This window comes from Trichomycterus rosablanca, chromosome 5 (assembly GCF_030014385.1).
Source record: "Trichomycterus rosablanca isolate fTriRos1 chromosome 5, fTriRos1.hap1, whole genome shotgun sequence".
NCBI classification, from domain to species: domain Eukaryota; kingdom Metazoa; phylum Chordata; class Actinopteri; order Siluriformes; family Trichomycteridae; genus Trichomycterus; species Trichomycterus rosablanca.
The window spans coordinates 23,980,071-24,001,334 of NC_085992.1; the positions used below are offsets into that span (position 1 = coordinate 23,980,071).

At 39.6% G+C, this 21,264-nt stretch overlaps 1 protein-coding gene across 1 annotated transcript; it reads left to right on the plus strand.

Annotated features, from left to right (window-relative positions):
* Window positions 1-300: 300 nt before the first annotated feature.
* Window positions 301-19,813, plus strand: fam83b (family with sequence similarity 83 member B). The gene is made up of 4 exons (XM_062994994.1): window positions 301-753; window positions 15,823-15,987; window positions 17,563-17,687; window positions 17,773-19,813. Exons 1-4 carry the CDS (start codon window positions 301-303, stop codon window positions 19,811-19,813), a joined length of 2,784 nt encoding a protein of 927 aa, XP_062851064.1.
* The last annotated feature ends 1,451 nt before the right edge of the window (window positions 19,814-21,264 follow it).

Genomic DNA, 21,264 nt, shown 5'->3' on the forward strand with positions numbered 1-21,264 from the left:
CAAACTGGAGATCCTTATCCCATCTTTGCTAATCAAAGACTCAGCCTTTCCTGGATATTGCTTTTGTACCAAACCATGATTACATTCACCTGTTGACATCAGCTGTAGATTTTTTTTTAATGCGAAGCAGTTTCACATGTTTAGACTCAAAATAGCTTTGTTAATTAAAATAAACGGATTTTTGATATACAGCAGATCTCATTTCGATAACACTTACTCAATGTTGCCTGCTGTGTTCTTTAGGTGGGGGCTGTTGGATGTCAGCCAGTTCGAGGAGGAATGAACCAAAGCCAAGCCCTGATGGAATCCAATCTCTCATTGCTCTCATCCTTGAAGGAGGAATTTAGGCCTGAGGATTACATTCTGCCACATTATAAGGAAGCCTACCGGTTGGCTATCGACTGTCTGGTCAGCGGTGGCAGACAGATATATCAGGAATTTATCCAAGCTGAGAAAATAGTGAGCTTCCTTTCTGATGATGAGATCCAGTTTATAACACAGAATGTAGAGCAGCTGCTGGTTACTGAGGACTCAGAAAATCAGGACAAAGAAAATCAAGGGGATGAGGGGACCTCTACAGGGACATACTGGCCCACACACTCTGATGCACCCCCTCCAGACCTGGAGCTGGGCTGGCCGGAGGTCATGCACAACAAGCTTTCGACCAACATAGACCTGCTCTATCATCCACCCAGATTAAACAGCCCCACCATTAAGGAGGTGTTGAGGAAACACATTCAAGAAGCTAGACAGGTAATATTGTCATGACCAAGTGCACTCATGTTTTAGATGTCATTTAATCTTATACATTATATGGTCAAATTTATGTGTACACCTGAGCATGTTGGACATTCTAATCTAATACAAAAGGAATTAAGAATACAGTCTAACAAGCATGTTGAATGAAAAGGTTTTCAGTAGGAAGCCAGGGCTTGATGCAGGCCAGTGGAGATGCTTCACATCTAATGTAAACCTTAGATACACAATCTTGGAAAGAGTCTTATGTTGGAAAAATATGATTTATATCATATTCATAATTTTATAAATCACAATAAGTGTGCCTGAAGCACCTAAACTCAAAAACTGAGTTGTCAACATGATTTAGGCCACGTTGTGTACATGGAATCTGATAATAGGAAAAATCTGTGTCACAGAAAATGAGTCAGTCAGTAATCAGATTTAATTTATGGGCAGTGACTACATGTCATGCTGCTTTGCTTTCCAGTAGTGAGGTGGTGGAATCACTACCTTTAAATCGGATAGTGTACACATAATGATTATGCCAAGTTCACACTACATGACTTTCCAAGTTGTCAGGTTGCTGTACAGTTCACACTACACAACTGGATCTCTTGTAATCGGGAGTCTTTCAAGTCGGTGTTGCTTTCACACTACACGACTGATCGGCGATAGGGGGTTTCTATACACGATCTACCATCAGGAGGAATCGCAGGCGAGCTTCTCTGGTCTCCCAAACTACGTTTTGTCACGAAAACAAACACGGGAAGTGACGAAAGGTTTAATACTATACCACGTCCAAAAAAGCATGTCAACAAGAAGCGAGCGATCAAAGTTTATGAATAATAAATGAATCTGAGTGGATTTGGCTACGTGGCCAGCTTGGATTGTTGTATAGTGAGTTAGAGGCTAATAAATATTTTTGCAATGCAACGTTGGTGTTATGTTTTGTAAAGAACGATAAGGTCAGAAATACTGTAAAACTTGTGTGTGTACCGATGTATTCTGATATGTGTGTGTACCGATGTATTCTGATATAAACTATATTACGCCCCTGTCCAACCTTTTTACAACTCCTTCCCTGCGTTTCCCCTCACACCGTATCTTGCGTTCTCATTGGCTGTTCAATATAGCACTCATTGCCAGTTGTGCGACTCAGATCCAGATATTTGACCAGCTAGATATCTCCCTTCAGTCGCAGAGCACTCGCCGTTCAGATCGAGTTGTTGAGCAGTTCACGTATAGAGTTGCTTCTGAGACGGCAAATCTAACGCCGACCAGTCGGCGAGTGAAATTCAGGGCAGAAGTCATGTAGTGTGAAAAAGGCATTAATCTACTCAGTAAATCCAGTCTTCCAGTGCACAACACACTCACTTATAATAATAGGAATTAGCATATGTTAGCACAGCTACCCTCTAAGTTTGACATTTAAATTATTCTCTAAAGATTAGGCCAACCACAGTTCCAGTCTTTCAGTGCACAACTTACTTACTTTAGCTAGTAGCATTTAGCATATGTTAGCACAGCTGCTCTTTAGGTTTGGCATTAGAATTCTTCTCTAAAGACTTGGCCAACCAGGGTTCCAGTCTTTCAGTGCACAGCACACTTACTTCAGCTAACAGCATTTAGCATCTGTTAACAGAGCTACCCTCAAAGTTTGGCATTAGAATTCTTCTCTGAAGATCTGGCTAGACATTAGCACCAGAATCACCAACACCATTGTTTGCAAATGTAACATTACTTATCTACTGGATTTTGCTACAATTAATTAGTTAACAGATTGCTCATGAAAACTCTTTTATACCAGTAGGTTTAAAACTTGGTCCCAGTTTAACACTAAATTTCATTTTAAAGGTATTTAATGGGGTTCAGTTCAGGACAAAATTCCTCCACACCAAATTTGTCAAATCTTGTCTTTATTGCTCAGGAGCAGGAAAGAGCTTTTCCTAAAGTTTTGCCATGAAGTTAAAAGCATAGTAGTTAGTTTGGATACTGTATTTTATACACCTGTTAGCAAACGTTGTGAACATGGGTGGCTTGTTTCTTAGGGCGATTGAGCGACGCACCACCAAAGATTGAAAGGAAAGACATTTTTCTATCACATATAACCAGTGTTAAACTAGCTGTGACTGTTCTGGACAGTCTGTCTTGCCTCTGAATATCATAGTCCAATCAGCGTTAAGTTGTGTTCCGTACAGTACCGCCCCTTTTGGGCGATTTCAGTCTGATTGAAAATCACCCGGATTGCTCTAATAGACTCTCATATTAAGGCACTTTTTTTCGAACTGTAGGCACTGCAATACAATCTGAATGGGTTCCAGGAGGGCTCACACTTACGTGCTTGCATCACACGTAACCTGGTGTAGCGATAATTGGAGTAGCTAGAAATCTCGTCAACATGACTACATTACCTCAGGATCTGCTGCACCTAAAATAAAATTCTATCTGATGAAGGCTGAATTAAATTGTTAGTCTGAAGGCTTTACTTAATGTTATGATTAATGGTAAAGCTGGTCTCTCTCCATGTTCAAAGTTATTTGTAAGGGCAAACTGATGACTTAAGATGTTAATTATTTAAGATTTAATTTACCCATTGAGCGGGTCACCTTGGCCATCAACGCAACAATTGCCCCCCCTGAGAGATTTGGCAGGAGCCGCCACTGGGTGTGAATAAAACTTCTGAACCCAATAATAAGATGGGTAATTTAATATACTAATGATTATTCGGTATGTAGTTTTAGGAGAGAAGTCCACACAGGACTAAATTGTGTTTATTTGTATTAATAAGTTATTTACTTATGTCATAAACTAAATGGACGTAATCATAGCTCACATCATAATTGGATTAAAATGTGAAAACTATTAATTTATGTATTTTTAATCATTGTTTTAGGCTTTTTTGTTGCCTTTTATTCTACCCAATGCTGGCTGTTAGAGTGGCTGTTCCTGACAGGAACTCAGTGGGACAGCCTTGCACCAAGTCATGTTGGGCATCACATAAAGAAATGCAGCACCTTTACGCATACAGTTTATTATATCCAACAGAGATTTTATTACTGTGTTGCATGCAGTAACTACCCTGTAATGGGCAATGTGTGATAACTGGCCAGATCTGCAGACAAAATTGATGATAGTAATAGATTTTCTTTGGTTGTAAGTAAGTAGGCATTCTATGTTGTCCTCTTTTATCAGCCACAAATGACACACATCACTTTTATCACCTTATAAATCATGTCGTTTAGGCATAAAGTTGCCACTATTATGCTGCAGGCTTGTTTTTTTGTCTCTGTTTTGTGACACCATTTGACACCATTTGAGTCTGACAAGTGCTGATTAATGATGTAACACAATGTTTAATTCACTAGTCTGCCATTTAATCATTTTATTGTAGAATCCAATACTGAGTACACATGGTATCGAACAGTGCCATATAAAAACTAATATATAATTTTGAATAACCTCCAATAGTGTGACAAGTAATGATTTTACAAAACCACTGAGATAACACAATGTAAACCTGACCTTGTTCTGAATCTGATAAGCACTTTAAAGCAAGAAAATCTGATTTAATGCACGTATGATTAGTGTGCATATAAATGCCCTTATTGGGTTTGTTTGGGGTCAACAGTGTTAAGTTCAGTTCCTTTTACAATTACATTTTAAGTAACTTTAATTGTATTAATTTAGTATTCCATGTTGGGCGGCACGGTGTCTCGGCGGGTAGCGCTGTCGCCTCACAGCAAGAAGGTCCTGGGTTCGATCCCCAGACGGGGCGGCCTGTGTCCTTTCTGTGTGGAGAGTGCACGTTCTCCCCGTGTCTGCGTGGGTTTCCTCCCACAGTCCAAAAACATGCAGTCAGGTTAAACACTGAAGTGCCCTATAGGTGAATGGGTGTGTGTGTATTTGTGTCTACACTGCGATGGACTGGTGCCCCGTCCAGGGTAATACTGTGTGCCTTGCGCCCATTAAAAAGCTGGGATAGGCTCCAGCACCCCACCCACCACCCCGTGCAACCCTAGTTTGATAAGTGGTTAAGAAAGTGAGTGAGTGAGTATTCCATGTTTTACAAAGAAGTAAATGTTCTGTCGGTGGTGATCACAGTGGGCGTCAACCAGCACCTTGTTTTTCTTGTTATTTCTGAACTGTAGTTTTTTTACACTGTCAGACTGCTTTACACTGTTGCTTAATGCTGCTTATTTTTACTGAGAAGTATTCCAGTAATTTCTATTTACTTTAATATAACTGCTAGGTCAGCCCTCCAGCTTTTCTAAAAAGTAAATGAGTTGTTGATTTAAAACTGTAGTACCTGATTTGAGAACAGTAGGAGAGATACGAAAAGAGCAGTTTGACTTTGACATGTCTGCTCTTGCTTCAGTTAGGCAGGCATGCCACTGATTAGCTTCTCCAACAGTAAGAATAAAAGTATAAAAAAATTAAAAAAGCAGTGCTACCTTCTTCAGCTTTAGTTACAAATCCCATCTGAACAAAACAACAATTTTTTTAAATTTATGTCACTTTTTTCTCCTGGGGTTTTTGGTAATACTAACAACCTCTTAAAATTAGACCTTAAAAAAGACTCATGTTTAAAGATAACTTTTTAGGGTAGTTTGTACACCTAATTCTGACATTTTACATTTACTGGTACGTTTAATAATATTACACACACACACACAATACAATTATAAATGAATAATAACAACTTTTATTGGTCAAAACAACTTAAAGTAAATTTTTTTAATTTATTCATTAATTATCTTTTTTAACCATGGCTTTACCCTGCTCAGGGTCGTGGTGGGTCTGATTCATTGGGTGAAAAGCAAGTAACACAAGCCAGTAAGCCAGGGCTCAACATTCAACATTAGTGCCTGATCCCGCAAAATGCTTATTTGGCTGAATGGGCACAAATAACCACAGACACCCTTCCCAGAAGAGTGACAGGTATAAATGCCAAAGGGAGGGGGGGCAACTTTATATTGATTACTGTATGTTGGAATAGGCTGACCAACCAATCATATAACAATACTAACTAAGACAATGTAATTGTGCTGCCACACACTGTCTTGTGCTGCCACACTGAAAGTTGGTAACAGGATGTATATTAATGAGAGAAATTAAGTTGACCAGACAAAACATGAAATATATATTCTTTCCAAACTGTCCTAACTTTTTCTGATTTGAAATCCATTTTCATTTCATATACAAGCGACCTACAATTTATTAAATCCCAATTTAATCATGAGCATAACAAGGTGAAAAACAAATGTACATTTTTTCAGTTGTGATTAATGATGTTCCAGGTGTGCAAGAACACTGCATTCCTTGATCAGTTTCAACTCATACCGAACACTTTCTAGGCTGAATATGGAACGCCCCTAGATGTGAGATAGTGAGTAAGTGACGGAGAGTACACAAGTTAGTGAGTACGTGCATAAATGTGCAAGGTTATGTTGTCCTGCAGTGTATAATTAGATAAATCAATGAATTACCATATAACTACACAATATTTTAATACCATAATAGACAGTGCTAATTATTAGTTCACAGAACAGCATTAGTAATATTTTATTTGTTTTGTTTTTGATTATTATACATAGCTTTAAAATTCGTTTCCAATTTGTGGGAGGAAACCGGAGCACCCGGAGGAAATCCACGCAGACACAGGAAGAACATACAAACTCCACACAGAAAGGAGCCAGGCAGCTCTAGCTGGGAATCAAACCCCCTGTAAATACACTGCTCAAAAAAATTGGGAAACATTAACTAACATATCGTCATCTCGATAAACAAAAGATTCACGTTAAAAAACTTTACTGATATAAATTGTGTAATTTGTTGAGAAAAAAATTTGTAACAGTGGTCAATATGTTTGTTTGTTTATTAGGATTTTAACATCATGTTTTTACACTTTGGTTCAGTGGACAATAAAAAGACAAGCTTCATAATGCCTTTTACACGCATAATGAAACAATAATAATAACAGTGACAATAATATATACACCGATCAGCCATAACATTAAAATCATCTCCTTGTTTCTACACACATTGTCCATTTTATCAGCTCCACTTATCATATAGAAGCACTTTGTAGTTCTACAATTACTGACTGTAGTCCATCTGTTTCTCTGCATGCTTTGTTAGCCCCATTTTATGCTGTTCTTCAATGGTCAGGACTTCCACAGGACCACTACAGAGCAGGTATTATTTGGGTGTTGGATTATTCTAAGCAGTGCAGTGACACTGACATGGTGGTGGTGTGTTAGTGTGTGTTGTGCTGGTATGAGTGGATAAGACACAGCTGCTCTGATGGAGTTTTTAAACACCTCACTGTCACTGCTGGACTGAGAATAGTCCACCAACCAAAAATATCCAGCCAACAGCGCCCTGTGGGCAGCGTCCTGTGACCACTGATGAAGGTCTAGAAGATGACCAACTCAAACAGCAGCAATAGATGAGCGATCGTCTCTGACTTTACATTTACAAGGTTGACCAACTAGGTAGGAGTGTCTAATAGAGTGGACAGTGAGTGGACACGGTATTTAAAAATTTCAGAAGCGCTGCTGTGTCTGATCCACTCATACCAGCACAACACACACTAACACACCACCACCATGTCAGTGTTACTGCAGTGCTGAGAATGATCCACCACCTAAATGATACCTGCTCTGCGTTGGTCCTGTGGGTGTCCTGAGTGTTGAAGAACAGGGTGAAAGCAGGCTAATCGTAATTGTAGAACTTGTAGAACTACAAAGTGCTTTTATATGGTAAGTGGAGCTGATAAAATGGACAGTGAGTTTAGAAACAAGGAGGTGGTGTTAATGTTATGGCTGTTCAGTATATATATATATTTATATATATACAGTGTATCACAAAAGTGAGTACACCCCTCACATTTCTGCAAACATTTCATTATATCTTTTCATGGGACAACACTATAGACATGAAACTTGGATATAACTTAGAGTAGTCAGTGTACAGCTTGTATAGCAGTGTAGATTTACTGTCTTCTGAAAATAACTCAACACACAGCCATTAATGTCTAAATAGCTGGCAACATAAGTGAGTACACCCCACAGTGAACATGTCCAAATTGTGCCCAAATGTGTCGTTGTCCCTCCCTGGTGTCATGTGTCAAGGTCCCAGGTGTAAATGGGGAGCAGGGCTGTTAAATTTGGTGTTTTGGGTACAATTCTCTCATACTGGCCACTGGATATTCAACATGGCACCTCATGGCAAAGAACTCTCTGAGGATGTGAGAAATAGAATTGTTGCTCTCCACAAAGATGGCCTGGGCTATAAGAAGATTGCTAACACCCTGAAACTGAGCTACAGCACGGTGGCCAAGGTCATACAGCGGTTTTCCAGGACAGGTTCCACTCGGAACAGGCTTCGCCAGGGTCGAACAAAGAAGTTGAGTCCACGTGTTCGGCGTCATATCCAGAGGTTGGCTTTAAAAGATAGACACATGAGTGCTGCCAGCATTGCTGCAGAGGTTGAAGACGTGGGAGGTCAGCCTGTCAGTGCTCAGACCATACGCCGCACACTGCATCAACTCGGTCTGCATGGTCGTCATCCCAGAAGGAAGCTGACGCACAAGAAAGCCAGCAAACAGTTTGCTGAAAACAAGCAGTCCAAGAACATGGATTACTGGAATGCCCTGTGGTCTGACGAGACCAAGATAAACTTGTTTGGCTCAGATGGTGTCCAGCATGTGTGGCGGCGCCCTGGTGAGAAGTACCAAGACAACTGTATCTTGCCTACAGTCAAGCATGGTGGTGGTAGCATCATGGTCTTGGGCTGCATGAGTGTTGCTGGCACTGGGGAGCTGCAGTTCATTGAGGGAAACATGAATTCCAACATGTACTGTGACATTCTGAAACAGAGCATGATCCCCTCCCTTCTAAAACTGGGCCTCATGGCAGTTTTCCAACAGGATAACGACCCCAAACACAACCTCCAAGATGATCTGATGAACTGCCTTGCTGAGGAAGCTGAAGGTAAAGGTGATGGACTAAACCCAATTGAGCACCTGTGGCACATCCTCAAGTGGAAGGTGGAGGAGTTCAAGGTGTCTAACATCCACCAGCTCCGTGATGTCATCATGGAGGAGTGGAAGAGGATTCCAGTAGCAACCTGTGCAGCTCTGGTGAATTCCATGCCCAGGAGGGTTAAGGCAGTGCTGGATAATAATGGTGGTCACACAAAATATTGACACTTTGGGCACAATTTGGACATGTTCACTGTGGGGTGTACTCACTTATGTTGCCAGCTATTTAGACATTAATGGCTGTGTGTTGAGTTATTTTCAGAAGACAGTAAATCTACACTGCTATACAAGCTGTACACTGACTACTCTAAGTTATATCCAAGTTTCATGTCTATAGTCTTGTCCCATGAAAAGATATAATGAAATATTTGCAGAAATGTGAGGGGTGTACTCACTTTTGTGATACACTGTATATAGTATATATATACTGTATAGTGGCATCAGCTCAGTCAAGAGAAAGGCATACAGCATGTGTTTGCTTGTTTTATTAAAAAGACTCACTCACTGATATGATTCAGACAGCAGGAACTAACAGACAGACTGAATTTAAAGGCTTACACAACGCACACACATTTCGTCTGATTTATCTAAAACCACACACATAAATGAGAACGATGCATAAACACAAACACATCGTAGACCACACCAAAGTTAAATTCACACAGTTTATTTCTCATTTAACAAGTACACAATTATTAACACTTTAATTCACTGTTTTAGCCAGTGATATTCAGCATTCCGGGAATACCATGCCCACCGGCTGCAAACAGCTGTGCATACTGGGAAAACAAAGATGGCTCATGTTTACATCGGTTTGCTCAGTGAGCTAGCCACTAATTAGTCCCCCTTTTTTGATGCAATTACGACCTCTGCTGGCTGATTGATGGCGTCTGCACAGAGACGAAGAATAATGCGTTGATCAGGGTGTGGCTCTCCGTGCACAAGGCTGATTGCATATGAACTCACCTCATGCAGGTGAAAGGATGCAATCGGCTACTGCATGTGTCGGAGGGGGCGTGTGTCAGTTCGCTCTCCTCAATCGGGGAGGGAGTCAGCACCAGTAGAGAGGAAGCATAACGCAATTGGGTAAAAAAAATTGGACGCACTAAAAATCGGAGGAATAAAGCTCTTGTTCCTGAGTTTAGGGACACTACACAGCTTCACAGATACACCAACATGATCTTAATGATACAGTGGCATTAAGGTTAAACGAATTTTTTTAAATGCCACTTGGATCCCGTTTAGATTGTTGTATGTCTGTTGCTAATACATAACATGTTGCATAGCTTATCAACCCAAACTGTAACAAACAATAAGCCAGTTCTGTATTAGAACGTGAGAAAAGAGTCAGCACACAAGCTTATACCTGACCCGTCTTCTCAGTATGGAAATTAAGCCCTAAGTATAAGCCTCAGAACGCCTCCGTTTTACAACTTCAAATACTTTGGCTTTCAAGATAACCATAGGTGTAATTAGGACAATTATACGACTCCTTTACTCTGACTGAAAAGCAGTGGTTCCTAGCAACTGTGACACCTAAAATTATTAAATACAAAGGTGAGACAAAGAAAATAAAGTTATGCAATGGATAGTTTATTCACATGCTACAGGAGTGTCTGAGCTCTTCGGGTGTGTCCGCACAAACCCTGCTTGACAACATATAAATGATGATTATTTGGGCTACTGGGTGGCAACTTGTAGGTCTTCCTTATTGCCTGAATAATGGCTGTTTTACCATAACTCAGATTAGCCTGTGGGATGAATTACCTTTCATAATAATTTAAGCTGCTTTACTCGAACTGCTTGCCTTCTCTGTTGGTTTCATCCACTTTTATAAATAACTTTACACCTGTTAACAAAATGTGCTCATGTCCTGGACTTTAATATTGTAAAAGTGGATTAGTTACAGTTTTATGGTATATACACATATTTACTGTTTACTAAGCTACACCTACCATACAAATAACCTTTGTGGCTTTATAATTACTTACTGTACCTCATCTGTTGCTCTGTACTGGTCACCCCACTCTACCCCTATTTATATCTCAAAAGGTCCCCCACTGACCATATGCTTATTAAGTGGTGGACCATTCTCAGCACTACAATAATGACTAATGTGTTAATAACATGGTGTTGTGTGTTGTGTAAGTGTTGCTGGTGCAAAATTGTTGTTGGGATTTTTTAACAGCAATTTCAATGTTAGGTGTAGAATAGTCTCAGTGGAAAAATATAAAGCTAACAACAATTTAGTCAGCCACTGATTGTGCAAGTTCTCCTACTTAGAAAGATGAGAGAGGTCTGTAATTTTCATCATAGGTACACTTCAACTATGAGAGACAAAATGAGAAAAAAAATCCAGGAAATCACATTGTAGGATTTTTAAAGAATTTATTTGTAAATTATGGTGGAAAATAAGTATTTGGTCAATAACAAAAGTTCAACTCAATACTTTGTAACATAACCTTTGTTGGCAATGACAGAGGTCAAACGTTTCCTGTAAGTCTTCACTTCATTGTCATGCTGGAAGACCCAGCCACGTTCCATCTTCGATGCTCTCACTGATGGAAGGAGGTTTTGGCTTAAAATCTCACAATACATGGCCCCGTTCATTCTTCCCTTAACACGGATCAGTCGTCCTGTCCTCTTTGCAGAAAAACAGCCCCAAAGCATGATGTTTCCACCCCCATGCTTCACAGTAGGTATGGTGTTTACTCAGCATTCTTCTTCCTCCAAACACGACGAGTTGAGTTTTTACCAAAAAGTTCCATTTTGGTTTCATCTGACCACATGATATTCTCCCAATCCTCTTCTGGATCATCCATAAGCTCTCTGGCAAACTTCAGATGGGCCTGGACATGTACTGGCTTAAGCAGGGGGACACGCCTGGCACTGCAGGATTTGAGTCCCTCTCGGCGTAGGTGTGTTACTGATGGTAGCCTTTGTTACTTTGGCCCCAGCTCTCTGCAGGTCATTCATCAGATCCCTCTGTGTAGTTCTGGGATATTTTGCTCACCGTTCTCATGATCATTTTGACCCCACGGGATCGAGGGAGATTATCAATGGTCTTGTATGTCTTCCATTTTCTTACAATTGCTCCCACAGTTGATTTATTCAAACCAACCTGCTTGCCTATTGTAGATTCACTCTTCCCAGCCTGGTGCAGGTCTACAATTTTCTTCCTGGTGTCCTTCGACAGCTCTTTGGTCTTGGCCATGGTTGACTGTTTGAGGCTGTGGACAGGTGTCTTTTATACAGATAACGAGGTCAAACAGGTGCCATTGATACAGGTAACGAGTGGAGGACAGAAGAGCTTCTTAAAGAAGAAGTTACAGGTCTGTGAGAGCCAGAAATCTTGCTTGTTTGTTATTGACCAAATACTTATTTTCCACCATAATTTACAAATAAATTCTTTAAAAATCCTACAATGTGATTTCCTGAATTTTTTTTTCTCATTTTGTCTCTCATAGTTGAAGTGTACCTATGATGAAAATTACAGACCTCTCTCATCTTTCTAAGTAGGAGAACTTGCACAATCAGTGGCTGACTAAATACTTTTTGACCCCACTGTAGAAGAACTTTGTAGTTCTACAATTACTGACTGTAGTCCATCTGTTTCTCTACATACCTTTTGAGCCTGCTTTTACCCTGTTCTTCAATGGTCAGAACCCCCACAGGACCACCACAGAGCAGGTATTATTTAGGTGGTGGATAATTCTCAGCACTGCAGTGACAATGACATGGTGGTGGTGTGTTAGTGTGTGTTATGCTGGTATGAGTGGATCAGACACAGCAGCGCTGCTGGAGTTTTTAAATACCGTGTCCACTCACTGTCCACTCTATTAGACACTCTTACCTAGTTGGTCTTCTTTGCTGTTTGAGTTGGTCATCTTCTAGACCTTTATCAGTGGTCACAGGCTGCTGCCCATGGGGTGCTGTTGGCTGGATATTTTTGGTTGGTGGACTATTCTCAGTCCAGCAGTGACAGTGAGGTGTTTCTGATCCACTCATACCAGCACAACACACACTAACACACCACCACCATGTCAGTGTCACTGCAGTGCTGAGAATGATCCACCACTCTAATAATACCTACTCTGTAGTGGTCCTGGGAGAGTCCTGACCATTGAAGAACAGCATGAAAGGGGGCTAACAAAGTATGTCGAGAAACAGATGGACTACAGTCTGTAATTGTAGAACTACAATGTGCTTATATATGGTAAGTGGAGCTAAAAAATGGACAATGTGTGTAGAAACAAGGAGGTGGTTTTAATGTTATGACTGATCGGTGTATATGCATTCTTTATGAGTGCTGAATTAAATAATATTTTAATATTATAACCTGGCAAATGTTGACAGCCCCAGTATTTTCCTTTCTGACATTTTAATGTCTGGAATATTAGCACAACTGCTTTTAAATGTCTAGAAAACTTCATGCACAGAAGATTTACAATTACTTATTTGGATAAACATTTTTTTATTAAAGTTAATTTGGTGACTGTTAGGTCATCATTTTTTTTTCATCATTCTGTTCTTTGATTTGAGGCTATTGGGGGTATTTTGAAAAGACCACTATTATACTGTAGGTAGTAATGTGGATAGTAATGTTTTATCATATAGATGCGATGAGCATGTCAGAACAACTTGGTATTGGTATAGACAAGTGAATACAAATCAAAATTCTCATTACAGTGCAATAAATCAACTCCTTAGTGTAGGGTTCAAGCATTTTTGCCGCTACTATGTTTTATGTGCACCTAACAGGCACATGCTTCTTGAGAATATGGAAACTATAGAAACTTTAGCTAGTTGGGCAAATGGCCCAGTGACTAATGCTTTGACCATCCTTGCTCTAATAAAGATCTCTCATTTAAAGTCAATTAAGTAATTTTCTCCTGTACTTTCAATACAGCTGGGGTTGAGTCAGCTAGGGATTTTCAATGTTTATTCACGTCACATGCACAACAAAAACTAAAACTGTAGTACATCTGTCGAAAAATATCTATATTCATTATAGTTTTGACTAATTTACTTAAATTTCCCCTAACAAACAAGTGTCTCTTATCTTTGCCACCTGAGCCTTAAGGTGGCACAGGGGGCATATAATGGTTATACCTGTATGTATTTTGGTTTTAAATATTTGGCACAAAATTATTCAACCAGTATCATTTGTATATTCTAAACTGGTATAGGGTTGCCAGATATGTGATACATCAGCTTTGCTAGAAGTAGTCATTAATAAGTCTAAAATAGCCATATACCCACATACACTGATCAGCCATAACATTAAACCCACCACCTTGTTTCTACACTCACTCTCCATTTTATCAGCTCCACTTACTATATAGAAGCACTTTGAAGTTCTACAATTACAGACTGTAGTCCATCTGTTTCTCTACATACCCTTTTAACCTGCTTTCACCCTGTTATTCAATGGTCAGAACCCCCAGGAGGACCACCACAGAAAATGTATTATTTAGGTGGTGGATGATTCTCAGCACTGCAGTGACACTGACATGGTGGTGGTGTGTTAGTGTGTGTTGTGCTGGTATGAGTGGATCAGATACAACAGCGCTTCTGGAGTTTTTAAATACCGTGTCCACTCACTGTCCACTCTATTAGACACTTCTACCTAGTTGGTCCACCTTGTAGATGTAAAGTCAGAGATGATCGCTCATCTATTGCTGCTGTTTGAGTTGGTCATCTTCTAGACCTTCATCAGAGGTCACAGGGCGCTTCCCACAGGGTGCTTTTGGCTGGATATATTTTTGGTTGATGGACTATTCTCAGTCCAGCAGTGACAGTGAGGTGTTTAAAAACTCCAGCAGTGCTGCTGTGTCTTATCCACTCATACCAGCACTACATACACTAACACACCACCACCATGTCGGTGTCACTGCAGTGCTGAGAATAACCCACCACCCAAATAATACCTACTCAGTAGTGGTCCTGTGGGGGTCCTGACCATTGAAGAACAGCATGAAAGGGGGCTAACAAAGCATGCAGAAAAACAAAGGGACTACAGTCAGTAATTGGAGAACCATAAATGGACAGTGATAAAATGGACAGTGAGTGTAGAAACAAGGAGGTGGTTTTTATTTTTATGGCTGATCGGTGTATATTCTTACAACTAAACAAGATACACTAAGAGTTTGTAAAAACACCACAAGCTTTTTAAACATCCTATTTCATATCCATGGACTTTAATGTAGAGTTGCCCAATCCACCTTTTGTGACTTTAACAGCCTCTACATTTCTGCGATGCCTTTCCACAAGATTCCACAAGACATTTCATAGCGTCTAAACTGTGCCTTTAGGCTTATGCCACAATTTAATGTATGACATTCATTGTATTATTGCAGAATGCAGTTGAACTGCACTTGAATATAGACTGCTCCTAAATGTCTAGGAGGCTTCATGCACAGAAGATTTACATTTATTTATTTAGGCAAACCTTTTTTTAAATTAAATTAATAAAAGCTACCGCACTTTCTACTTTGTGTGTTCAGCATATAAATCAACTCTGGTTTACTGCTTAAACGTCAATTGGACATGTACAAGCTGTCAGTTAGAAACTTTATCTGATAAACGATGTCTGGTAACTAATATATGTCATATTGACTTAACAGTATAGGGTGTGGTACAAGACAGCGCTCTACCACTCACCACACATTATCCTGAGCTTGTTGAATCTTGATAGTGAACTGCTGGTATTTTGCTAATACACAGAGTTAGCTTTCAATTGCAAACGTTCCCTGTAAATGCAAAACAGTAGCCTTTGTATGCCCCCTGGAGCATTTACAGCATATAAAATTGCCTGTGCTGGTTGTTTAGACACATACTGTTGCTTGGCAGATTTAGGACACTTGTGGTGGGATTGTAGCTGTTTGCGTTTCTAGCCAATGGTGTGTGCTATTCAATGCTCTGTGGTGTAACTATGAGGTACTTAAGGTCACATTCTTGCTTAAAGAATCTGAAAATGTCCAGTAATTGGGTTGTACTTTAATGAATTTTTATTCTTTTGTGTTAATATCTTCATACAGGTCATCGCTATAGCCATGGATGTGTTTACTGATGTAGACATTTTTAAAGAGGTAGTGGATGCATCTGTCAGAGGTGTTCCTGTCTATATCCTGCTGGATCACATGCACCTTAAAAGCTTTCTCACCATGACTGCAAACCTTGACATTCAAATACAAAAACTAAGAGTAAGTGACTTGAATTTTTCAACAAAAACACAACACTTGACATTTATTATGCAAGCTTGATTGAGAGGTTAAAAACACAAAAATGTTAGGAATTAAATTAATTACACCCAGTTGCAAGTATATTTTTTGCCCAGCTTATTTGTTTATTTTTTTGCAATTTTTTTGCCCAATTCTCTACCTAATCTAGTCGCATCCAATTTCCCCTGATTGCACTATGCTTCCTCTGTACCGATACTACCCTCCACTGCTGACTGAGAAGCGCCACAACTGACACACGCCCCCTTCGACACGTGTGCAGTACCGACAGCATCTTTTCACCTGCACAAAGCAAGTTCATATGCAATTCAGCCTTGTGCATGGAGAGCCACACCCTGGTCAACGCATTATTCCTTGACTTTGCACAGGCACCATCAATCAGCCAGCAGAGGTCGTAGCTTCATCAGTTATGAGGAACCCTGGTTCGGCTTTCCAACCCTGTGTGAACAACAGCCAGTTGTTGTTCATGTAGCTGCCCAGCCCAGTCCAGCCGGATGGCAGAGCCGAGATTCGAAACGATGTATTCAAAATCTCAGCTCTGGTGTGCTAGCGTGTTTTACTGCTGCGCCACCTGAGCAGCCTTTGCCCAGCTTATTTAATTACCTACATGCAGTGGTAGGTGCAATTTTTAATTGCCAATTTTACCTACTGGCATGTTTGTGGAAGGAAACCAAAGTACCAAAAGGTTTCCATCATGAACTTGGAGAGACAATGGAAAAGTAAACACATGACTAAGGTTTGAACTTAGTACTCAGGTGCAGCTTTCATGGTTTTTTCTCTACCACGGTGACACCTGAATGGACATGGTGTAAAAAATACTAAAATACTAAGTGGTGCCACTTAGTATCTGGTGCCCACCACTTAGTATCTGGTGCGCACCACTTTTTAACTTCAATTTTTACAGCCCAAATGCTCACAAGAAAAAATAAAATAGGGAAACTGAGAAAACTGTCAGTTTAAGCATACTCAGCTCACTCAACTCGAGAGCAGAAGGATATATGTGGCAGCTACAACATTACAATGCTGCTACTGAAATACCAGAAACAAAAGCTTAAAACTGCTGGCAAAAGCAATTTAGCAAAAGAGCAATTTAGCAAAAGAGCCAAAATGTGCATCAGGGAATTCCTGACACACTTTAAATCACTGTTCCCAAAAATAGTAAGTAGCGTTTGTTGACGCACAGTATAATCATACTAAGAAATTATTTTATATAATAATTAAATTATAATGTCTGCTTACTGGTCTATTTAACTTACTTAGCTGTTTTTATTTTTTAGCTAAAGGCTCTGTCTGTATTTTAAAAGTCTGAGACTTTACTGCCATCAGTTTAAGTTAGCAAAAAAGATTACATAACACTGTTAACACTGTCACAGATAGTGAGAAAATTAGCCATTATTTTTATTATTATTATTAATATTATTATTTTAAAAGCTTTTTAATTATTAGGTATTAGGTAACTGGTTCTGAGAATAGTATGGTAAATAGAATAGGTTTTTTCCCTTGCAAAAGTTTTACTTGGTTTTATTGTTTTACTTGCAGAACATGAGGGTACGTTCAGTGAAAGGCAAGGAGTACATGTGTAGTTCAGGTGCCAAATTCCATGGGGCTATGGGACACAAATTTCTTCTAATTGACTGTCAAACAGTGTTCTTTGGATCATACAGGTAAGATGAAACACTGAATTAAAGTTTAGAAGATACAATAACTGCCTTTATGTTATTACATTGTTCTTATTCTGTCTCTACCCAGTTTTATGTGGTCCTACGAAAAAATCCACCTGAACATGGTTCAGGTCATAACAGGCAGGCTGGTGGATTCATATGACGAGGAGTTCCGGACCCTTTATGCCCGCTCCACTGTTCCTGCAGAGTTTCAGCTACAGGAAGTCTCTTCAGAAAGGATGCTTAATGGAAAAAATGATGGTTACATGAACCACCCCATTAAAGCTTTTGAAAGGAAAAATCATCTCAGGCACACACTTGACTCAGTGTATCGACAAACCTGTGAAAGACAGCAAGGCTTTAAAAGTACACTGGAAGACCTCCCCATCCCCATTTCTTTCCAAAGTAGATTTCTTCAAGACGGCATTGATTATAAGCGCCATAGCTATGCAGGGGAATGGCGAGAGCCTTCACACCCCATTCAGAACACCAGGTATGGTTCTAGTAACTGGAATGTGGCTGAAGACAACAGGCACTATGCTGGAAACAACTACTCTGGCATTATGGAAAACCCATATGAAAATCCCCGGTTAAACTTGATAAACAGGAGTGCCAACTTCCGCCAGTCATACCATGGTCATGATAAACAAGTTCTTTCGATGCAGCAGAAACTACCAAGCTTGGCTAGTACGTCCAAATCATTTTTGCGCACTTGGAGGATAGAATCTTACCTTAATAACTCTGATGCACCCACCGGAGAACCATATGACCATATGGACCAGTATGAGCTGGAGAACAAACATGTTCCTTTATTGCCTTCTCGTCTCAGGTCCTCCCTTGTTTTCCGATCTATTATACCAGAGGATCCAGAACCCAGCAGTTACACTAATGACTCCTCATCTGTACACAGGGATGATCATTATGGAATGCAGCCAAGTTCACAGTACTACCCCTCAACACAATGGAATCAGACAGAATTAACAGACAGTCATGTTCAACCTGATGACTTTCTGTTAAAAAGAAGAAGCATACAGGTTCCAGACCATTCAACTAACAATATAAGTTATGGATTAGGAAAAGATGCCATATATGCCAGTCTAGGCAGAGCTAAAAGTCGGTTCCGGACTAAAGAGCCTGAGCTCCCACAAGATAACTTATACAAGAGGCACAGCGTAGCTGACCCAAGGCATAGCACATACAATAGTAACAATAAAGAGACCTCCAGTCATTTATATGAATCTCTGTTTAGGAGCCAAACAAACAAGAGTCAACTAAGTGAGAATGCAAGAAGTGGAGGGTATCCCCAAAACCTCAAAGAGGACCAAAGATCTGTCTCTCAGTATGACTTCAAAAAGGCAGAAATTAAAGATCTGTCACATGGTATTTGGCAAGAGCCTCCAGCTAGGACGGTGTCTACGACAGTTCTAGAGATGGAGGAAAAGGAACAGAAGAAGCCCAGTGCATTGACATCTCCACGTTTCTTCAAAAGGAGCACCAAGAAAATCAAATCTCTTCTAAACATCTCAGACAAGAGGGATAGCTCACCCAAAACAAAGAATGCTTTAAACCCAAGAATGGATGGCAGCACTGACACCATTATTTCTGATGACAATGAGCAAAGTACACCAAAAGATGAAATACTACAGAGCAGCACTGCAATTTCTATCAATTCTACTGACAGCAGCAGGCTGAAAAGGGCAAATGGGAGGATTACTGAAAGCGAGTACCATGCTGCCACCCTGACTGGAGATGCATCTGCTCCACGTTTTGTCACAAGGGAGCCTCAAAGTGATGACACTGGAGGACCTTCAGAACAGCTCTACTCCAGTGCTTATAACAATACGGCAGATCCGGTCCAATATACCTCAAGTCGATGGCAGCGAGACCGAGGTGGATCGAGTAGGTTGTTTAGCCGATTTGAGCCTAGTAATACTTTCGAGGCTAAACAGACCTCTTTAGGACAGAGCAGCACAAACAGCCGTACGTCTGAGAGACGAAAAACTTCTATCCTTTCAAGAAGCACAGGCTTTGATCAGAATAACCATGTTGCTCAACACTCACATGGTCATGATAAGAAGTTTAGCAATTTCTTACAGAGGGTTGGAAATTTGATAAACAAGAATAAGTAGCAAAAGCGGCTACTTGACTGTATTACTTACAAACAACATAGAAAAGAAACTTGCTTGGACTGTTTGTGGTTGCTGATGCCACTACTGTAACTTGTACTTTAAGTACAAAGTCTATACTGTATACCCTTGACTTACGAATTTAATTGGTTCCGAAGGGCTGTTCTTAAGTCTAAATGTCCGTTAGTTAAACCTATTTTTCCTATAAGAAATCATGTAAACAGAATTAATCTGTGCCAGACCTCCCAAACCACCCCCTTACCGAACCTTTCTAATGTCTTAAATGGTCTTTTTTGTTATAAATACAAGTATATTTGCCCTTAAATCTTCAATTATAGAATAGACATTCCTGTAATAAACAATAATAAACAACAATACACAGTAGTACTGTACAGTACATAAACACACATCACATTTCAGTACAGTACGTGTGCTGTACCATACACCATAATACATTGTATCTACCACAAACAACAATAACTCTCATATTTCTATATTATTTCCTTCTTTATTTCAATAGCGTTGTATTTTGTAGGTGTAATTTCACTAAATAATAACTTCTCTCTTACTCAATGTCCCCTCTGTCTGATACACAGTGACAGCTACTGGCAGGAGTAATTATACAACAACAAAAAACTGTGCTTTCTCTGCATCTTCTCTGGGGACATAATATAGTAATATAGATTTTTTCAAAATATAAAGAAAACACCGGAAAAACACCGTCCGCTGTCCGAATGTTCGCTCAATCTATATATATTTAGATATAGAGAGAGACGGTCGGAGTCAACTTGTTCGTGAAGTCACGTGTTTCGCGAATTTCGGTTCGTAATCCGAAATTTGTTTGTACGTTAAGTTAAAAAAGACCGTTCGTAACCCAAAATGTTCATTTGGTAAACCATTCGTAACTCAAGAGTCTACTGTATATTGATTTAAACTTTTAGTTTTTATATATCAAAGCAGGGAGCCAAGCCATATGTGGTCTATGACTTATTGTAGAAAAATATAGAAAAAATAAGTTTATTTACTGTTTTTTTGTCTACGTTGCCTTGTTACAGTTAAAGAAAGAGGTCTATAAAAAGAGTGCAATATGTTATATGCGACAAATTGTACTAAAGCTTTGGTACTGTCATGTGCATGATGAATGTGGATTTGGATACCAGTATTGTTTACATGTAATTAAATGTATTTTAGCATAGTTTTTTTTACCTCATGTGCAAATGTTACAATGCTTCCTTTATTGGGGTAGGGTTTTTAACGTAAGATTTTTTAAAATATAACAAGCAGAGAATGTTAGTAAGCCCATGCTGTATTGTTCTACACTGTTGTCAAAACTTGTATAAAATGTATTGTAAATAAGTGGTATAAGGGATGCATACAGTTAAAGTTTTCAAATATTTACATACTGTTATTTCTGCAGTGGTTATTTTAATGATCAAACGATTGGAACACTTCTT